Raw genomic sequence first — 15,099 nt, forward strand, 5'->3', positions numbered from 1 at the left:
TGAGTAACTTTATTGCTCAAATCCTGCTGCACTTTCTACTCACAAATTTCTTCCCATTTGACCAAGGTTAGTAAGGGGTGTTTCTTGCAGAATCCCCTTGCCTTTGGAACCACTCCCAAGCACACCTGCTGTTCTGTGGTAACCCCCTTTTTGTTTCCACTTTGGATAGCTCACTTTAGGAGCCCTAAATAGGTTCTAAACCAGCCGTGGGCAAACTACGGCCCGCGGGCCGGATCCGGCCCGATTGAAATGAATAAAACTAAAAAAAAAAAAAGACCGTACCCTTTTATGTAATGATGTTTACTTTGAATTTATATTAGTTCACACAAACACTCCATCCATGCTTTTGTTCCGGCCCTCCGGTCCAGTTTAAGAACCCATTGTGGCCTTCGAGTCAAAAAGTTTGCCCACCCCTAAACTATGCTGTGTATCTTAGTAATCCTCTTCACTAAGGTACATCTACATACCCACCAGCTTGTCTATTCAATCCTCTCCAGCACTTCCTCTTTGCTAATTCACCAAAGTAGAACTAATCTGACTTCTTCCAGGAGTTTCAGCACCCCTTACACTGTGCATCAGGTATCACCTGGGTAGCTTTCTATGGGGGAAAAATTCTGGGCAGCCCTCCAGACCTATGGAATCCTATTGAAGGCACTTGTTCCAGAAAGCTATGCTAAAGCTCCCCAGGTGATTCTGATGCACTATTGGCCTACTTACAGCAGGTTCAAACTTGGGTCCTTGAGATGATGTTTAGTGTTTTTCTTATTCCTCCTGTCAATTGACAATCTTTAGGAACTTAAAAGCAGAACCTTTTCCCTGACCATTTTCTTCATCATTATAATCAATAACATATGGGCCTATATGCTAGGTGCTGTCCTTACAAAATACATCAGACACTGCTGGTCCCATTACCCCAAAGGAAACACTGCTACTCAGGATTAAGCATGTATTTATTTTAGTTCAGTTAAAACATACAATGTTTCATTGAAACGGTGTAGCACTCTTTGCCAACAAGTCATACTGGAATTGTTGACCTCTAACAGTACAAGGGGGATTTTTACACTATTTACATAAGATTAACACACCTATGTTCTCAAAGGTCTTTCCTTACACTAGATCACATTTGATTTCATTACACTAGATCACATTTTGATAACTACTGCATTTTGAAAATTTAGATCTTTTTAAAATTTAAATAAGAGATCTAAATTTGCACCGTTTTCATAAAAAAAAATGGTTAACCAGTCTGTTTATTGCAAATACAATTTAAACAATATTTAAAATTTTTAGTGTTTACACAATTTATCAATTTGTTTATATTGACATCTCTGTACAGGTAATTTTGGGACAATTCTTAGATATACATAATGTGAATTCATCAAAATGCAGTTAAGAAAGTTACAGGAATATATACACTTGAACCCAAGACCCAAACCTGACCCATGGAATTATATACAACCTATTTACAAATACATATGGACAGACAATGTATGTACATAGATTATCATAAATATTGAAAAATAGGTTAGCTTTAATGGATTACTGCTGTTCTATAAATAACATTACAGTTATAACTGAAACACCCACGGAAGACAGTAATGCAAAATGAGGTGACAAGACAGTGGTTTTAATACTGAAGACTGCTTATTAATGGGAATTCACTGTTCAGGAACCTCAGGACAGACAAGATAGCTCCAAGAAAATCATGCAATGGAATTTATCCTAAGCAACTGATTTTGAACCTCAAACAGCCAAAGAAGATCGGCTGAGCCTCCCCACACTGATTAGCTGTGAGGACTTCTTTCCATTCTTTCTTGGTTGATGGAGTATTTCCTCCCAGAGGAAAGGATGTAAACCTTTACTTGGTGTTCTCTGAGAGGCCTTAGATCCAAAATCAGCAGTTCTTTCAGGAGCTCCAGCAGAAGTACCAATTCTTGGTCTGAACTAGAGACGAGGTTCTGGATTCGAAGGGAGTACCAAAGTCCAATTAGATGAAAGCAGTGCTGTAGAATCTGCCTTCTCACTGCCTTTCTAGATGGTCCCCAATTACTTATTTTTGTAGAAACAAACACAAACGGACCATTGGTTTCACCAAAGTAGCACTACAAGACGTCTTCCAGTTCCACAAGGGTCTTTAAGTACAGACATATCTGATCTATAAACTAGTCACATATAATACAAGAATGCGTAACAAAAACCATGTCTGCCCCATTTCTGGCCCTTGCCTAGAACTAAAAATGTTTAGTTCAAGAGAAAATCTTAACAGCCAGATGACCAATTGATGATTCCATTATTTGCTTCCCTCAACCACTAATGGAATTATGTATATTAGATTTTAGACATTATGCCTGATGAGCAAAGTACCACATTATTTAATAATATATTCACCATACACCGTAACATACAATAAATGTGCTCTTAAAAGCCAACTAGTTTTTTCAGTTCTAACTGGAATTTATATGGAAGGGTGAACATGCAGTTGTACCAACTACTTACACTCAGGTTGCACTGTTTTCCCTAGCTAACCATTTGTTGGATGTAAACAAATAATTCTGTGTTGTACAAGAATGAGATGACAATCCAGACAATCCAGTGCAAGTAAGTTTTTTAGAAAGCTTACTGCATGAAACCCAGTGGCCTATATGAAGAGAACTTACATTATTTAAAATATCGGTGTAAACTGGATTAGACCTCTACTGTAGACAAAACATGAACATGACTAAGCCATATAGTATCAAGTAATTCACACTTCCAGTAGTAGATGAGCATTTTGAAAAGTTGTACTCTGGCTAGAATAGTTTTGGCCTTATTGCCATCAAATGCCCATTTCCCACTGCTGGAAGCAATGTTAAAAAAGGGCTGGCCCAAAAAACCCAGAGCTGTCAATCCAACTCTGGAAACAGATGCAACTGAATAAACCCTGTTTTACCCAATTGCACTATTTGGTACCTCAAAATTAGTTATTTTACTCCCCACAGAAATATCTGCATTATCTTCCATTCTACTAGACTGAAGCCATAAATATTTGTCTGAATGAACTAAATTATTTGGGAGCTGAGAAGAAAAATGATGAACAGAGTTCATCTGATTTGGTATAACAATAGGCAATCAATTATCCTTAAATGGTTAAGTCTGAATGGAAAAAAACTATGGTCCTACTCATAGTACAATTTTTCATTACATCATTTTTTCTAAAAATCATTTTGGATAAAAAACATATTTGGCTTATTATGCCTACAAAAAGGCAATTCATTTCATAATACATTTGTTTTTAAACAATGAAAATTTTTTTACGGAATTTACTGACAACTGTTTTTGGACAATGTTCAAAAAAAGCATTTTTTTAAAAGTAAAATAGTGCTTCTGAGGTCTTTAAATATTTTTGGTACAAAAAATAAGTGTTTTCAATGGTTATTTCAATACTTTGCTGTAAATTAAGAATTGTTTCTCACATCAAATGGTTCCATTAGGCACATTCAAGTAAAACCATAAAATATCCAAGTTAAACAATGACACAGCCAAACATGTGGCTTGATAAAAGTTAAGAGTTCGTCCATTCTCTGGAATGGAATAAAATTGTCACTTCCATTAACCCGAGACTCGTGGTTTTGTTGTTAATGTCCATTTCTATCATACAGAATAGTTCCTTTGAAAAACAAAAACAAAAACAAAAAAACAAAAAACAAAAACAAAAAAAGAGTTCACTTATTCTGCACTCAGAATAACCAGCGAGGAATCTGCACTTCAAAAGGAAGTGAAACTGAAAACATTAGGTGAAATTTCATAGTAGTTGAGAGTTGACTCAACACTGGCATCAAATGGACTATTGAAGTTTTAGTGGTGCCAGTTAATGGGCATTGTGTACCCAATCCAGAATAATCAACACCATGCTTCCGATCATCACCACTACGCCACTCAACAGGAAGAGCAAAGCCTGCAATGAGCACAGAGAGAACACTGATCAGCAAGCAACAAAATATGTTACGTTCAACATTCCTCTTTCTACTTTTAAAAATGGGCTTGTCATTACTAAAATTACAGCAATATTTTACAGAACTACAGTTTCCCCTTGCTAAAGATATTTAAATGGTCTTAAGTAATCAAAGAGTCTTCTATAATACAAACTAACTCTCTCTGAAACCTTCCAAAATTTCACTATTAAATTTCTTTCTCTCAAATTAAAAGGTAAATCATTTTCTTTGCTGAATAAACTACTTTGTAAAGTAGCACTGGGCTGGATTTTTTCAAAGCAAAAACTGAAGTCACAAAAACAAACCCAAGTCATCCTAAAATGCAGCCTGAGTCCAGGCCAGGTCTTTCTAAGAGACAGAAGTTTACTTCTAATCCTACCCTTCAATTACTGCCACTATATACTTTGAGTAAACAAGATACAGTTATTGGCTTATAAACAATTCTAGTACTTTAATCAGACTAGAATGGTAGTAGAGAATAAAAACTGAAAAGCAGTCTTTTTTCCTAAACAGACCCACCAGAATCATTTACACTGAATATATCATACCCTTTGATAGCTTTGCTTTGAAGATGGGTTTTCTTGCTCGACTAAACACCCCATCTTTTTCTCTTTTATATACTCAAGGCCCATTTAAGTGCCTGTCACACAAGAGGCAGCCCCCAAAATACTGGTTCAACAAGTGCTAAAAGCTAAGTATTTACCTCTCTAATATCTAATAACTTTCTTGCAATTAAGTTAAGCATGTATTAGATGACAAACTGTCTTTCACCTCCTTGCCCCCAATCTTTCATCTGTGAAGCACACTGTTATAGAAATATTTACTAGAAACTTAAAAGTGAAACTATTAACAAATGATACCTAGAGACCAAAATTAAAATCGGTTGAGGAATTTGTTATTGGAAGATTATTAGTTTCTATAGCCATAATCTCTTACTCACCCCAATCTTTTGCACAGACTTCATAGACTCTTTCTTAACTAACTTGATATAGAAGGCAGACGGAAGAATAAAAATCAACATAGCAGCTGCAGATGCACCTGTAAAAGAACATTTACCATTTCTTGAGAGTTCAATAAACCACTTATCATCCACTGCTTAAACCTTAAATTCCTGATACTTAAATCAAGCTCGATACTTTCTAAAACTTACCAATGAAACCAAAGATATCTCTAATAGTTGGGACAAAGATGACAAGCACATTGGTAAATGCCAAGATGGATATTGTAATGAGACCATGACGCCACCAAGTGAAATCTTTTGTTGGACAAAACAACTGGGTTATGGAACTCCGGATCTGCAAAAATAAACAAACAGATAAATGAATTAAAGTTTCAACTTTAATTAGTAAAAAAATAGAAAACCTATTTAAAACAAGCAGCTATTTAAATAAAATTGTGCCTCTTCATCTACTGCTGTTTTCTAAACATATGAACACTGCAAGATCATTTAACACCTTCAATTATAAAAAACATGCCCTGGGAGGTTTTAAAAATTTACAAAGTATTTTTTAAAGCCCCCTCAAAACAACCATCAATTCCATATTGCTCTCATGGGGTTTCCCTTCTCCCAGAAGATAAAAATCGCACAAATCTTCACATTTAAACTCATTCCTACGGAAAAGAGAGCAAGTGATTACTTACTGGGAAAATAACCACTGGAACTGTCAGGGTGACAGCCATTAACACAGCCAAACGGACAATGAGGAGAAGGATATCAGCTCCCAAGACTTTAGAGTATGTGTGAAGCAATTCGGACTCAACTTTTTCTGTGGAGAAAGACAAAAACAAAACTTTAAGTGTGCTGTTTTCTCTGGAGATTAGGTAGAAAATCTAACTTGTGGCAAAATTTACAAAGTTATTATTATTACTCACTCACAAAATGACTACCAACTAAGAGGCTAATAAGATTAATTTAGAATTAGGGTTAATGCAATTAAAATAACATTGTAGGAAAATTTTTCTAAATACCAAGTAGAGATTTAGCCACATGACCCCCATTAAAAACAACAGGAGCTAAACAGCTAAATCCCATGATTTGGCTTACACTTTGTATGTGTTGTATAATTTGAAAGTGATGGGAAGAAAAAGGTAGGATGAACGTTGATATTAAGTATATCATAAAAAATGGCATCAAATGACTAATGGTATACTTTCGAACCTGGATTCTAAAAATTATTGATTAAATATACTATAGGAAATTCTAAGCTCTAAATTCACTTTCTTATCACAAATGAAATATACTAAAACAGGTTGAATTTTAAATAGAATTATACATATTAAAATATCAATTTAATTTCACAGTGTGATTCTTTTTTTAAAAAACAGACATTATTTACCAAAAAATGTCAAGTATCCAAAAAGGGCAGCAAACAGGTACATGAGAAACATAGCAAAAAATGAAATCTTGGATACATTCATCATCCTTCTACGGCTGCGGCTATGTAAATTCAAAGAAAAACAAAAATATTTATTAGCAGTAGTTATAGCAGTAATCACATAATTTTTTCCCAATAAATCTATATTAAAATAGGTATAGCACTCACTCTTTCAGCTCTTCGTAAATGGGAAGAATAGCAGGATGACAAACAAATGAAAAAGTCAGAATTGGGACAGCATAGACGGTCTGCAAAAGATATAAAAATGTACTCAATATCCCAATGTAACAAACTCATGTCTTATCACAGTTGTGCAACTTATATTTCATATGTTCAACTGTTATAATCAAAACCTACAATAGTTTTCCTTACATAATTAAATTCCAATCTTCTCATTTGCTCACTATGTGTGATCAGTATCCTAACTTCTGAATGTGTCAATTATTAACATAATATATTTCATTTCCTATTCCATTTTTAAAAATACATTTTTATTGATTTCAGAGAGGAAGGGAGTGGGAGAGATAGAAACATTGATGATGAGAGAGAATCATTGATTGGCTGCCTCCTGCATGCCCCCAATTGGGGATTGAGCCTGTACTCGGACATGTGCCCTTGGTCGGAATCGAACCTTTATTCTGCAGGCTGACCCTCTATACACTGAGCCAAACCAGCTAGTGCTCATTTCTTAATCTTTTAAGACACAAACCAATGCTTTCTTCTCAGTCCTCAATAATAAGCTAATCATGTATTCTAAAGAGCAGCTCTTACCCCTCTTCCTTTACCTTGGGAGTTATTTTTAAATTTCCAGTAGTTTCCCCCCTTTTCTTCCCTAAAATCTTCCTTTCAGAAAATGAAGATTATATTTAGTTACCTGTGAGTTGAAGAAAAAATAATGTGGTTTGCAAGAATCATCAGTCGTGTTAAATGCCATATAAGGTAATGAAGCTGTTGGCTCTATGAAGGTGCTGTTTACTGCATCTTCAAAAGGACAAGCAATCTCAAATTTCTTGCAAATCACCTGAAAATATATTATTTTTCATTTGTTAAACTGAATGATGTGACAGGGCTTATAAAAAATTAAATCTCTAGCTTTAAAGAAGTTATACCTACCACGATCAGAAAGAACAGCATACACAACAACGAAAGGCCACTGGTATATCCCAAATATCCTGGCGGGGGGGGGGGGGGGGGGGAGATAAATGTTAATTTAATGAAATAGGTTTAGGGCAAATATATTTTCTCTACTAAATAACTCAATTCTGCTTGGAAGACTTCAATATGGCAACAATATTAAGTTTCTAATTCTTACATACTAAGCTATAGAATTAGTTAAAAATAGTTGATAATTAAAATAAAAACTTTCTATTATTTACAAAGTACACGATATTATAAAATGTCAACACCATATTTTAGTGCCTTGGTAGTGATTGTGCTAGGATTTGAAAGACCTAAAGAGGTTTGTATGCTGCAACTCCTAAAGATATGTTTTTAGAGCTTTTTAGCTCTCAATGTCTATTAAGAGAAAGCCAATTAGCTAGTGAGAGGATCATTTCGTCTCTTTAGAGATGGGTTTGCTTACCTAAATTTTTCAGCAGTGATAAAGGAAGAATGAGCAGCAACGACACCAGTAGAACCAAATAGTCACCGTTCAGATACCACAGTCTGAATTAAAGAAAAGAAAAACAAGGTCAAAACCAGTCACAGATATTCTCAGAATATACACATCTTCTCACAGGACTCATTTTATATAAATACTATAAAAACATACACAAAAAGATAGGTTTGGAAGTATCACGTATTCAAAAAGCCTATAAACAGGAGTAAATCTCTAACTTTGGTGCTAGATGAATGTTCACTGAGGTTAGGAATGGGGTATGAAACAGTATAACTTTTGTCCCACTGTTTGCTCTGGGAAGTCTGCCAGTTGATTCATAACATAAAACACTTCTTAAATGCTTGCTACTAATATAGGGAACAAAGAGGCACTGTTAAGCCAGTAATCTTATCTTTGAGCATTTTTAGAAAAACTGTACACCAAACTTTGTCATGGCTTTGGCTTGTAATTTTTAATGCTAGAAACAAGGAAATTTTAAAATAAGCTACTTTCAGAAATTTGTTAGCAAATGTACATATGAAATACTTCAACAAAGAAATTTTTTCACACATAGACAAAATACATAGGCAAAAACAAAACAAAACAGAAAAAAAACAATCCCCAAACCAGGACTTATTCCAGGTTGTCAAGAGTATATTTTAATACCTTGACCCACCTTAAATCCAAAATTAGTCAAAAGATCCCTCCTGAAGTTAAGAGAAAATACTACCCAGAAGTCCTAAGAGTTCTAGCAATATTTTTCCTTCATCAACTATACCCTCTCTTTCAAATCATTATTTCAAATTCTAATTGCCCTGTGAATTCTGCTCCACTCACTTTAGCAACCAAGATCCAACAGAAAACTAGTATCTATAGATCAGGTTACCAAAATAAATTTCTAAAGCATGGAGGTAACCACAACACCTCTGGATTTTGAGCTAAAGGGCTGCATATAAGTGGGGAAGTAAATTATCTCCTCCATGTTTACTTTAGATAAAAACCTGTTAGTAGCCTGGGATGGAAGGATAAAATGTCTACATCATGGTCATACATTTCTGATATTACAAATTTTACACAGATTAAGTTTTAAGAATTTCTAATTTACAAAAAGCAGATAGGAATCGGTTTTTAACATAATTCAAAGTTGTAGTCCTAACGTAGGTTGGGGTGTTATTCAGCTATAATTTCTAAAGAGTAAATATGAAGAGAAAAGTTTAGAAAACCTGTTTTTACATGTAGGTTAGAACTTAATTATCCAGAGTTACAGGACTAGCTACCATCTTTGGCCTTTCATTCTCCAAAGTTCTCAGTTTTAACAGTAACATTTACAGTAATTTACTGATAATCATTTTGTACCCAACTTTGATAAAATGTATCTAACTGTTTTAGACTAGAATTGTTTCTTATGAGTAACCTTACTTAGCACCTACCCAGTTGTATCTTCAATGTTCATTAATGCCTTGATCACCAAAGGTAACTCATATTTCACTATGAAGAGGTAGCTTGACATAGCTGGAGGGAAAGAAATTATACCATTACAAGTGCAAAATGTGGCACGTGACACCAAAAGTAACGTGTCACCACTCCGCTACACAAAGCAAAAAGTCTATCCAAATCACCTTTCAAAAAATTCTTACCTCCGATATTTTGCATTGTAATCGATCCAGAGGCTGCAAGCTTTCCAACCATTCCAAATGCCTTGTGTCCCAACTGTTCATATGATAAAGACCCTATAATTTGAAGAACGCAGTAGTGTGAAGCAAGTATTTTATACAGGGAGCAAAATCATACAGGCATAATTGTTTCAGAAACACCAAGAATGCTACCATACCTCCTTCATTGGCAGTCTTCAAAAGGAGATGAACAGAATACAGGGAAAATATTGACACAAATGTCAAGAGAATTCTGATGAGAGAAAGAAAAGGTACGAGGTTATAAACAAGCATAGCTCTATTCAAAGACAATTCTTCAGTGTTGTTATTTGAACATTAAATATGGAACTTGTCCTACTATTTCCTGTGCTAGATAGCATGTCCTCAAGAATGACACTCTACTGGCTCGAGTATCAACATATTCTCTTACCTAGCCCTAAAAAAACTTACATCATATCTCAGGAAATAAAATAGGTTCTACAGTATTGGTAAGGGCAGGAGTTTACCCATTGAACCAAACATGCAGGGAGGTATGGAAAGCCAAGCTTTAAAGTGGTGGAGTTATGAGACTTATAATTTGATTCTGACACCGTTAGCTGCATACTTGCCACTTGTCTGCACTTTAATAGTTCATTTTTACCTGTAAAATGGTGATAATACCTGCCAGGAAACCCAGCCTACAAGAGTACTTTTGAGATCCAACTGAGATAGCATAAATCAGAAAAGCAACTAACGTGACAATATATATTGCATCCTATGGTGTGGAATACAGGCCCAGCATTGTCACAAAGTTAAACAATGCCTGTGCTATTTAGAACAAGTAGACTTATTAGTCCAACTGTCTAGGCTATAGCCTCCCTGGAATAGGGTGGGAGAAAAAAGAACTGGGACTAAGGTTTCCTAATGTTTCCCTTTAGGGCACAGGTTCTCTCTCATTCCAACTTTATTTTCCTCCCCCAGGGCAAGCCAAGAAAAATATAAATTTCTTTTTAGTAGAAGGAACAACAAATCAAAATCAGGGAAACTCTTATAGAAAACTCTAAACTCTGCAAACAAGAAGACAGTCAAATGTTTTTGATTCTGTAAGAGCAAACCGAATACAGTACCATATAAGGTCTGGCAAAGAAACTGATGCCTGTTAGTTAAACATAGGTGGTGACATCAAACTGCTCTTCCAATGCCAAATGTTTTATGGGGTCTAAATCTGAGGTGGGAAAGGACAATCATCAGCCTAACCTCTAAGTAGACAAAGTTGTTGGTTTAATCAAAAACGATTTTCAAAGTATGCTGACAAATCCAGTCCTCCTTTCCTTATGCTGAAATGACAACGAGGGATGCATGGACTTCAGAACCTTTGAGGTTTTCTTTCAACCTCAAGATTGATTCTACTGGATAAGGTGAGCTACAGAGTAAAATACTGATGGATTAAAAACTACTTTAGCATTCCTGATACTATTTAACCATAATCATCAAACACAGAGACCCTATTAAAACATAAATAATTTCCAAAGTACATGGCTAATATATCAGAATGTGGTTTTACCTATGAAACTGAGATGCCATGTAAAATACTGCACTAGAACCCCACTTAAGAACTGCTTCCAGTTTTTATAGTAAGAGTTAGGAAGGCTTTCAAATATTTAATAATGATGCCATTCAATTCTCCCACTAAAAACTTTGGAACTCCAGGGGCTTTTCTATGTAAATTTCTGGTCCTTCACTTTAGTAAGAGGTCTCAAAAGCCTCCTGTTAATGAAGGAAGCTTAATTCTGGCTTCTAAAGCTCAAACTGTGCTTAACTTCAGCATGGAATTTCACCAAAAAGCAGAGCTTTGCAAAGGTCTGCTTTTCTTTTCATGAACATTTTACTCTGCTGGGAACATAACTTGAAGAGAAGACACCAGTCAGCTAACAAAATGTCTATCTGTCACAAAGGGACAATTCCATGTTTCTTCATCTGTACAACAAAATCAATCATACATCTTACATAGAAATTGACTTAGCCAGAAGCCCAAATGTACTTAAACTTAATACCTATGACATAAATATCATTGAAAATGTATGCTGAATTTTACTGTATTTTTTTGTTTTGTGCTTTTTCCCCTGGAACTAAGGTCCATACTTTCTACTACATTCTCCAAGGGACAGTGACCCCACAATGGTTAAGAACCACTGCTCTAAAATCTTCTATAGCTCCAAAACTCTATTCTAGGTATACATGCTGGAAAGCACAGGAGTAACTAATTCTAACTTGACAACCAAGAAAAAAAATACCATTTAGAAGCAGGTACTTATTAAAACATTAATTTTTTGCTATGGCATATGGCAATCAAATCTAGAATAAATATTAAAAAAACGCATATGGGTTGCTTTTCAGTTGCTTTATGACTCACTTTTCTTAAAACAAACATATTTCAGGTTAGCAAATACTACATCTTATATACATTTTAAATTTTTTGTTTTCCTTAAACATGCAGGGGCCACAGGTCCTTGGGGAGTCTATGCCAATTTACCAAACTGATTTGGAAGTACTATGCTTATTAATATTTTTTTGCTTCAGATTTTTGCCAAATAAAATTTCTAACTACCCTGGATTTATCAATAGTTCCTTTAAAATATCCACCTGTTAATACTTTGTCTTAACTATTCCCATTGACTTAAAGACTTTAGACTTAATTATCAGTTTTAATTGTGGTCCTATTCTTCCCTAACTGGCTTTCTTGATATCATGCAATTATATACCAGAATAAACTATTTTTTTTGTTTCTCGTATTTTAAATTTTAAGCAAATGATTTTCAAGTTAGTTTCTGGGGCCAAAACGCATTGTATCATCATATTAACTGCCCTGCATGGCAGACTCACTACTTACACATACTTACATAAACAGAGCAATTCCAGTATTAGCCATGGCATAAGAAAGCCCAAGGATTCCACTGCCCACAATCGCATTGCTCAGATTAAATACTGACATTCCAAAGGAAGTAGTACCTGGATGCTACATAGAGGGAAAACGATAACCAAACATATAACAATAATTAAATGGAGAAAACCAGCTTTGGGCAAGTTAGATTTGAAATCTAAAAGTAAAACTATTCTTTCACTCCATAAAGCCAGACACACAAATTATTTATTATTTTTAACTTACAAAGTCTGTTTCATACTTCTTTTTCCCCAAATTCGACTCAAGTAAAAAGTTCTGGTTTTCAGGATCCACATCTGCATAATGGCTGCAGAAAAGAAAACAAACAAAAAAAAACATAAAGAGAAAAACATCTTAAGTTGGATCGAAATAGACAATGGAACGCTTTAACACAAAACAGCCCTTTAGTTGTCACACACCTTCATTTAAATGCTTAAGTTTTAAGTAGGGGGTCGACTTTCACGCCAGATACTGTCATTGCAATAAGACAACCGAAGACTCTTTCAGAGATCATTCTCCAAGCGCTACAGTAATTTAAGAAACAGAAGCAAAAGCCTCCTTTAAAGAAAGGACGGAACTTCTCCCACCTTTTCAGAGCGGCTTGCTTGGTGGGGTAGGAGTAGTTGAAGTCGCTGTTGGAACTGTAACTGCTGCTGTCCTCATCCGGGGAAATACTGAACCTTCCCACTTCGGCTTTCTTCATGCTGGGCACCGGGCGGAATCAGATGCTGCGAGTAACACTGGGCTCCTTTTGTCCTTCGCGTGCGCCGCCCCGCGCGTCCGCCCGCCCGCCTGCCTGCCTGCCTGCGGGCGAAGGTAGAGGCGGCGCGTCAGGACCCGCAGCGCCCGCCCAGCCCGCGTCACGTGACGCCGCCGGGCGGCGCAGCGCGGCTGATTCAGCCCCCGCCAGGCGAGTGGAAAAGTACCAGCCTCGCGCGCGGGGCGGGGGGCGCGCCGAGGGGCGGAAAAGTACCGACGGCGAGCCGCGGAGAACAAAGATGGTCCCGCCGCGGCGCCGCGCCCGCCGAGGCCCCGCGCCCTTCGGACCCCGAAGCCCCACGGCAGATTTTAGTATTTCAGCCTCCCGCGACCCCAGTCTGCGGGAGGGGTGCGGTGAGGTCTGTGGCTGGACTCCCCAGCCTCTCTCTGGTCGTGCACAGGCACGCAGGGCGCACAGCCCACCCAGGCATTGGCTAGGTGTGCATGCCGCCCAGGCGCACAGAGAGCTCCCCGCTCTCAGCATTTGAAACAGCAGTGCCGCGGAACCCGTCCTTTCATGCCCCCCCCCCCCCGGGGGGGGATGCCCCTGCGGCCGTTAGCCCACCGAGGGGGCGGAAAGGGCAGACGGAGTCTCCGTCGAGCAGGGGAGGGTGACCGTCCCCGGGAGCCCGGCGGGTTTGTTTACACCGCACGCCCGTGCCCTCGAGCACTCCGTCCACTGGCATGTGGCTGGCGAGCGCTGGCGCCGCCGGCCCCTCCTATGCCCGGAATGGCAACTGATGCAATATCGATCGCCGATTGTCAAACGTCCGCGGCCCGTCTTCCCCAACCGCGGCCGCTGCTACACTAAAAACCCAAACCCACCTCCGTGCCCCCGGTTTCCAGACACCCTGGACTTCATTATTTTTATTCATGCAAACCAGTCACAAGACTTGCCGCAGCGGAGACGCGGGCCTGGCTGGCTCCCCTCCCCCTAACGGGAGAATGCGGTTCCGCTCCGGGCGGGCACGAGGCCCCCGCGCCGCGCACCCCTCCCCTGTCCGAAGGTGGGCGGCGACCCCCCGCTAGTGGGCCGGGGTAGGCCGGGGGATAAGGTTGGCCCCGCCAACCGTAATCGCCTCGGGGAGGGGGGAGGAAACGACCCCCGCTGCTGCCTTCCCGCCGCGGCCCCTCCCCCACTCCCGCCCGGGCCTCGCTCGCGCCCTTTGCAGACCCCCCCGCGCGCTGTTACCTCGGTGGTCTCCGCTCCCGAATCCCGGAATGTCACGCGAACTCCTCCGGTGGGTTTTTCTCAAACAAAATCGTAAACAAAACAAAACAAAAATCTCCCCCCCCCAACAATAAGCAGGAAAAATAATTTTAGTAAAAAAGGGAAATGGCAAGTTGCCCCCCAATCGTGCGGCGTCCGCCGTCTCAGGGGAAAGGCGCGAGTGTGCGGGAACGCGTGGTCGGGCAGCGGGGGGTGGTGCGGGGCGAGACGCTCCGGGGCAGCGACGTATGGAGACTCCGGAGTGGCACGGGGAGCGGCGGGTTATAGCGGCCACCCCGAGGACGCGTCAGTGGGCGGGGCGGGGCCGGGCTCGGGTGCTTCTTTGTGTATCAACATCACCTGGCCCCGCCCCCGGCCCGCAGAGCCCGCCCACGGGCGCCCCCCACGCTCCGGAATGCCAAGCCTTCTCTCTCTGGGTCCCCGCTCAGCCTGGGAAGATCCCCTCCACCCCACGGTTCCCTGTTCATTTCTGCCCGGATTGGTAGCCAACATATGCGGTTGTCTAAGGAATCTTCTCCAAATTCCCCTCGGTCCGTGTTACCAGCAGTTTGCTTTCTACTCAAGGCATTTTGGGGGACGCATTCCGCGCACCCA

General features: G+C 39.2%; 1 protein-coding gene across 5 annotated transcripts; it reads right to left on the reverse strand.

Annotated features, from left to right (window-relative positions):
• Positions 1–932: 932 nt before the first annotated feature.
• On the reverse strand, positions 933–14,749 carry SLC38A2 (solute carrier family 38 member 2). Of its 5 annotated transcripts, none has more exons than XM_014458172.2 (16): positions 14,467–14,749; positions 13,103–13,319; positions 12,741–12,822; positions 12,475–12,590; positions 9,775–9,848; positions 9,581–9,673; positions 9,374–9,455; positions 7,929–8,011; positions 7,460–7,518; positions 7,221–7,367; positions 6,515–6,594; positions 6,308–6,408; positions 5,613–5,737; positions 5,122–5,266; positions 4,912–5,009; positions 933–3,934 (listed from the first exon to the last, which is right to left on the reverse strand). In XM_014458172.2, the coding sequence occupies exons 2-16, from the start codon at positions 13,216–13,218 to the stop codon at positions 3,848–3,850; spliced, it is 1,488 nt and encodes a 495-aa protein (XP_014313658.1). In that variant the 5' UTR covers positions 13,219–13,319; positions 14,467–14,749; the 3' UTR covers positions 933–3,847. The 5 variants fall into 5 exon arrangements, with proteins under 5 accessions (XP_014313658.1, XP_023612052.1, XP_023612053.1 ...); XM_023756284.1 differs by having other exon boundaries at positions 13,103–13,323; XM_023756285.1 differs by lacking the exons at positions 13,103–13,319; positions 14,467–14,749 and adding an exon at positions 12,935–13,072.
• Positions 14,750–15,099: the final 350 nt, after the last annotated feature.

The sequence above is a fragment of the Myotis lucifugus genome, unplaced genomic scaffold (assembly GCF_000147115.1).
Source record: "Myotis lucifugus unplaced genomic scaffold, Myoluc2.0 scaffold_91, whole genome shotgun sequence".
Lineage (NCBI taxonomy): Eukaryota > Metazoa > Chordata > Mammalia > Chiroptera > Vespertilionidae > Myotis > Myotis lucifugus.

Excerpts from the sequence above, each read along its gene's own strand:
- SLC38A2 (XM_014458172.2), bottom strand. The coding sequence starts at position 13,218 with ATGAAGAAAGCCGAAGTGGGAAGGTTCAGTATTTCCCCGGATGAGGAC. Across the intron at positions 6,409-6,514 it reads ATTTACGAAGAGCTGAAAGA|CCGCAGCCGTAGAAGGATGA; the intron begins GTGAGTGCTATA and ends GAATTTACATAG. Across the intron at positions 3,935-4,911 it reads AGTCTGTGCAAAAGATTGGG|GCTTTGCTCTTCCTGTTGAG; the intron begins GTGAGTAAGAGA and ends TGCTCATTGCAG.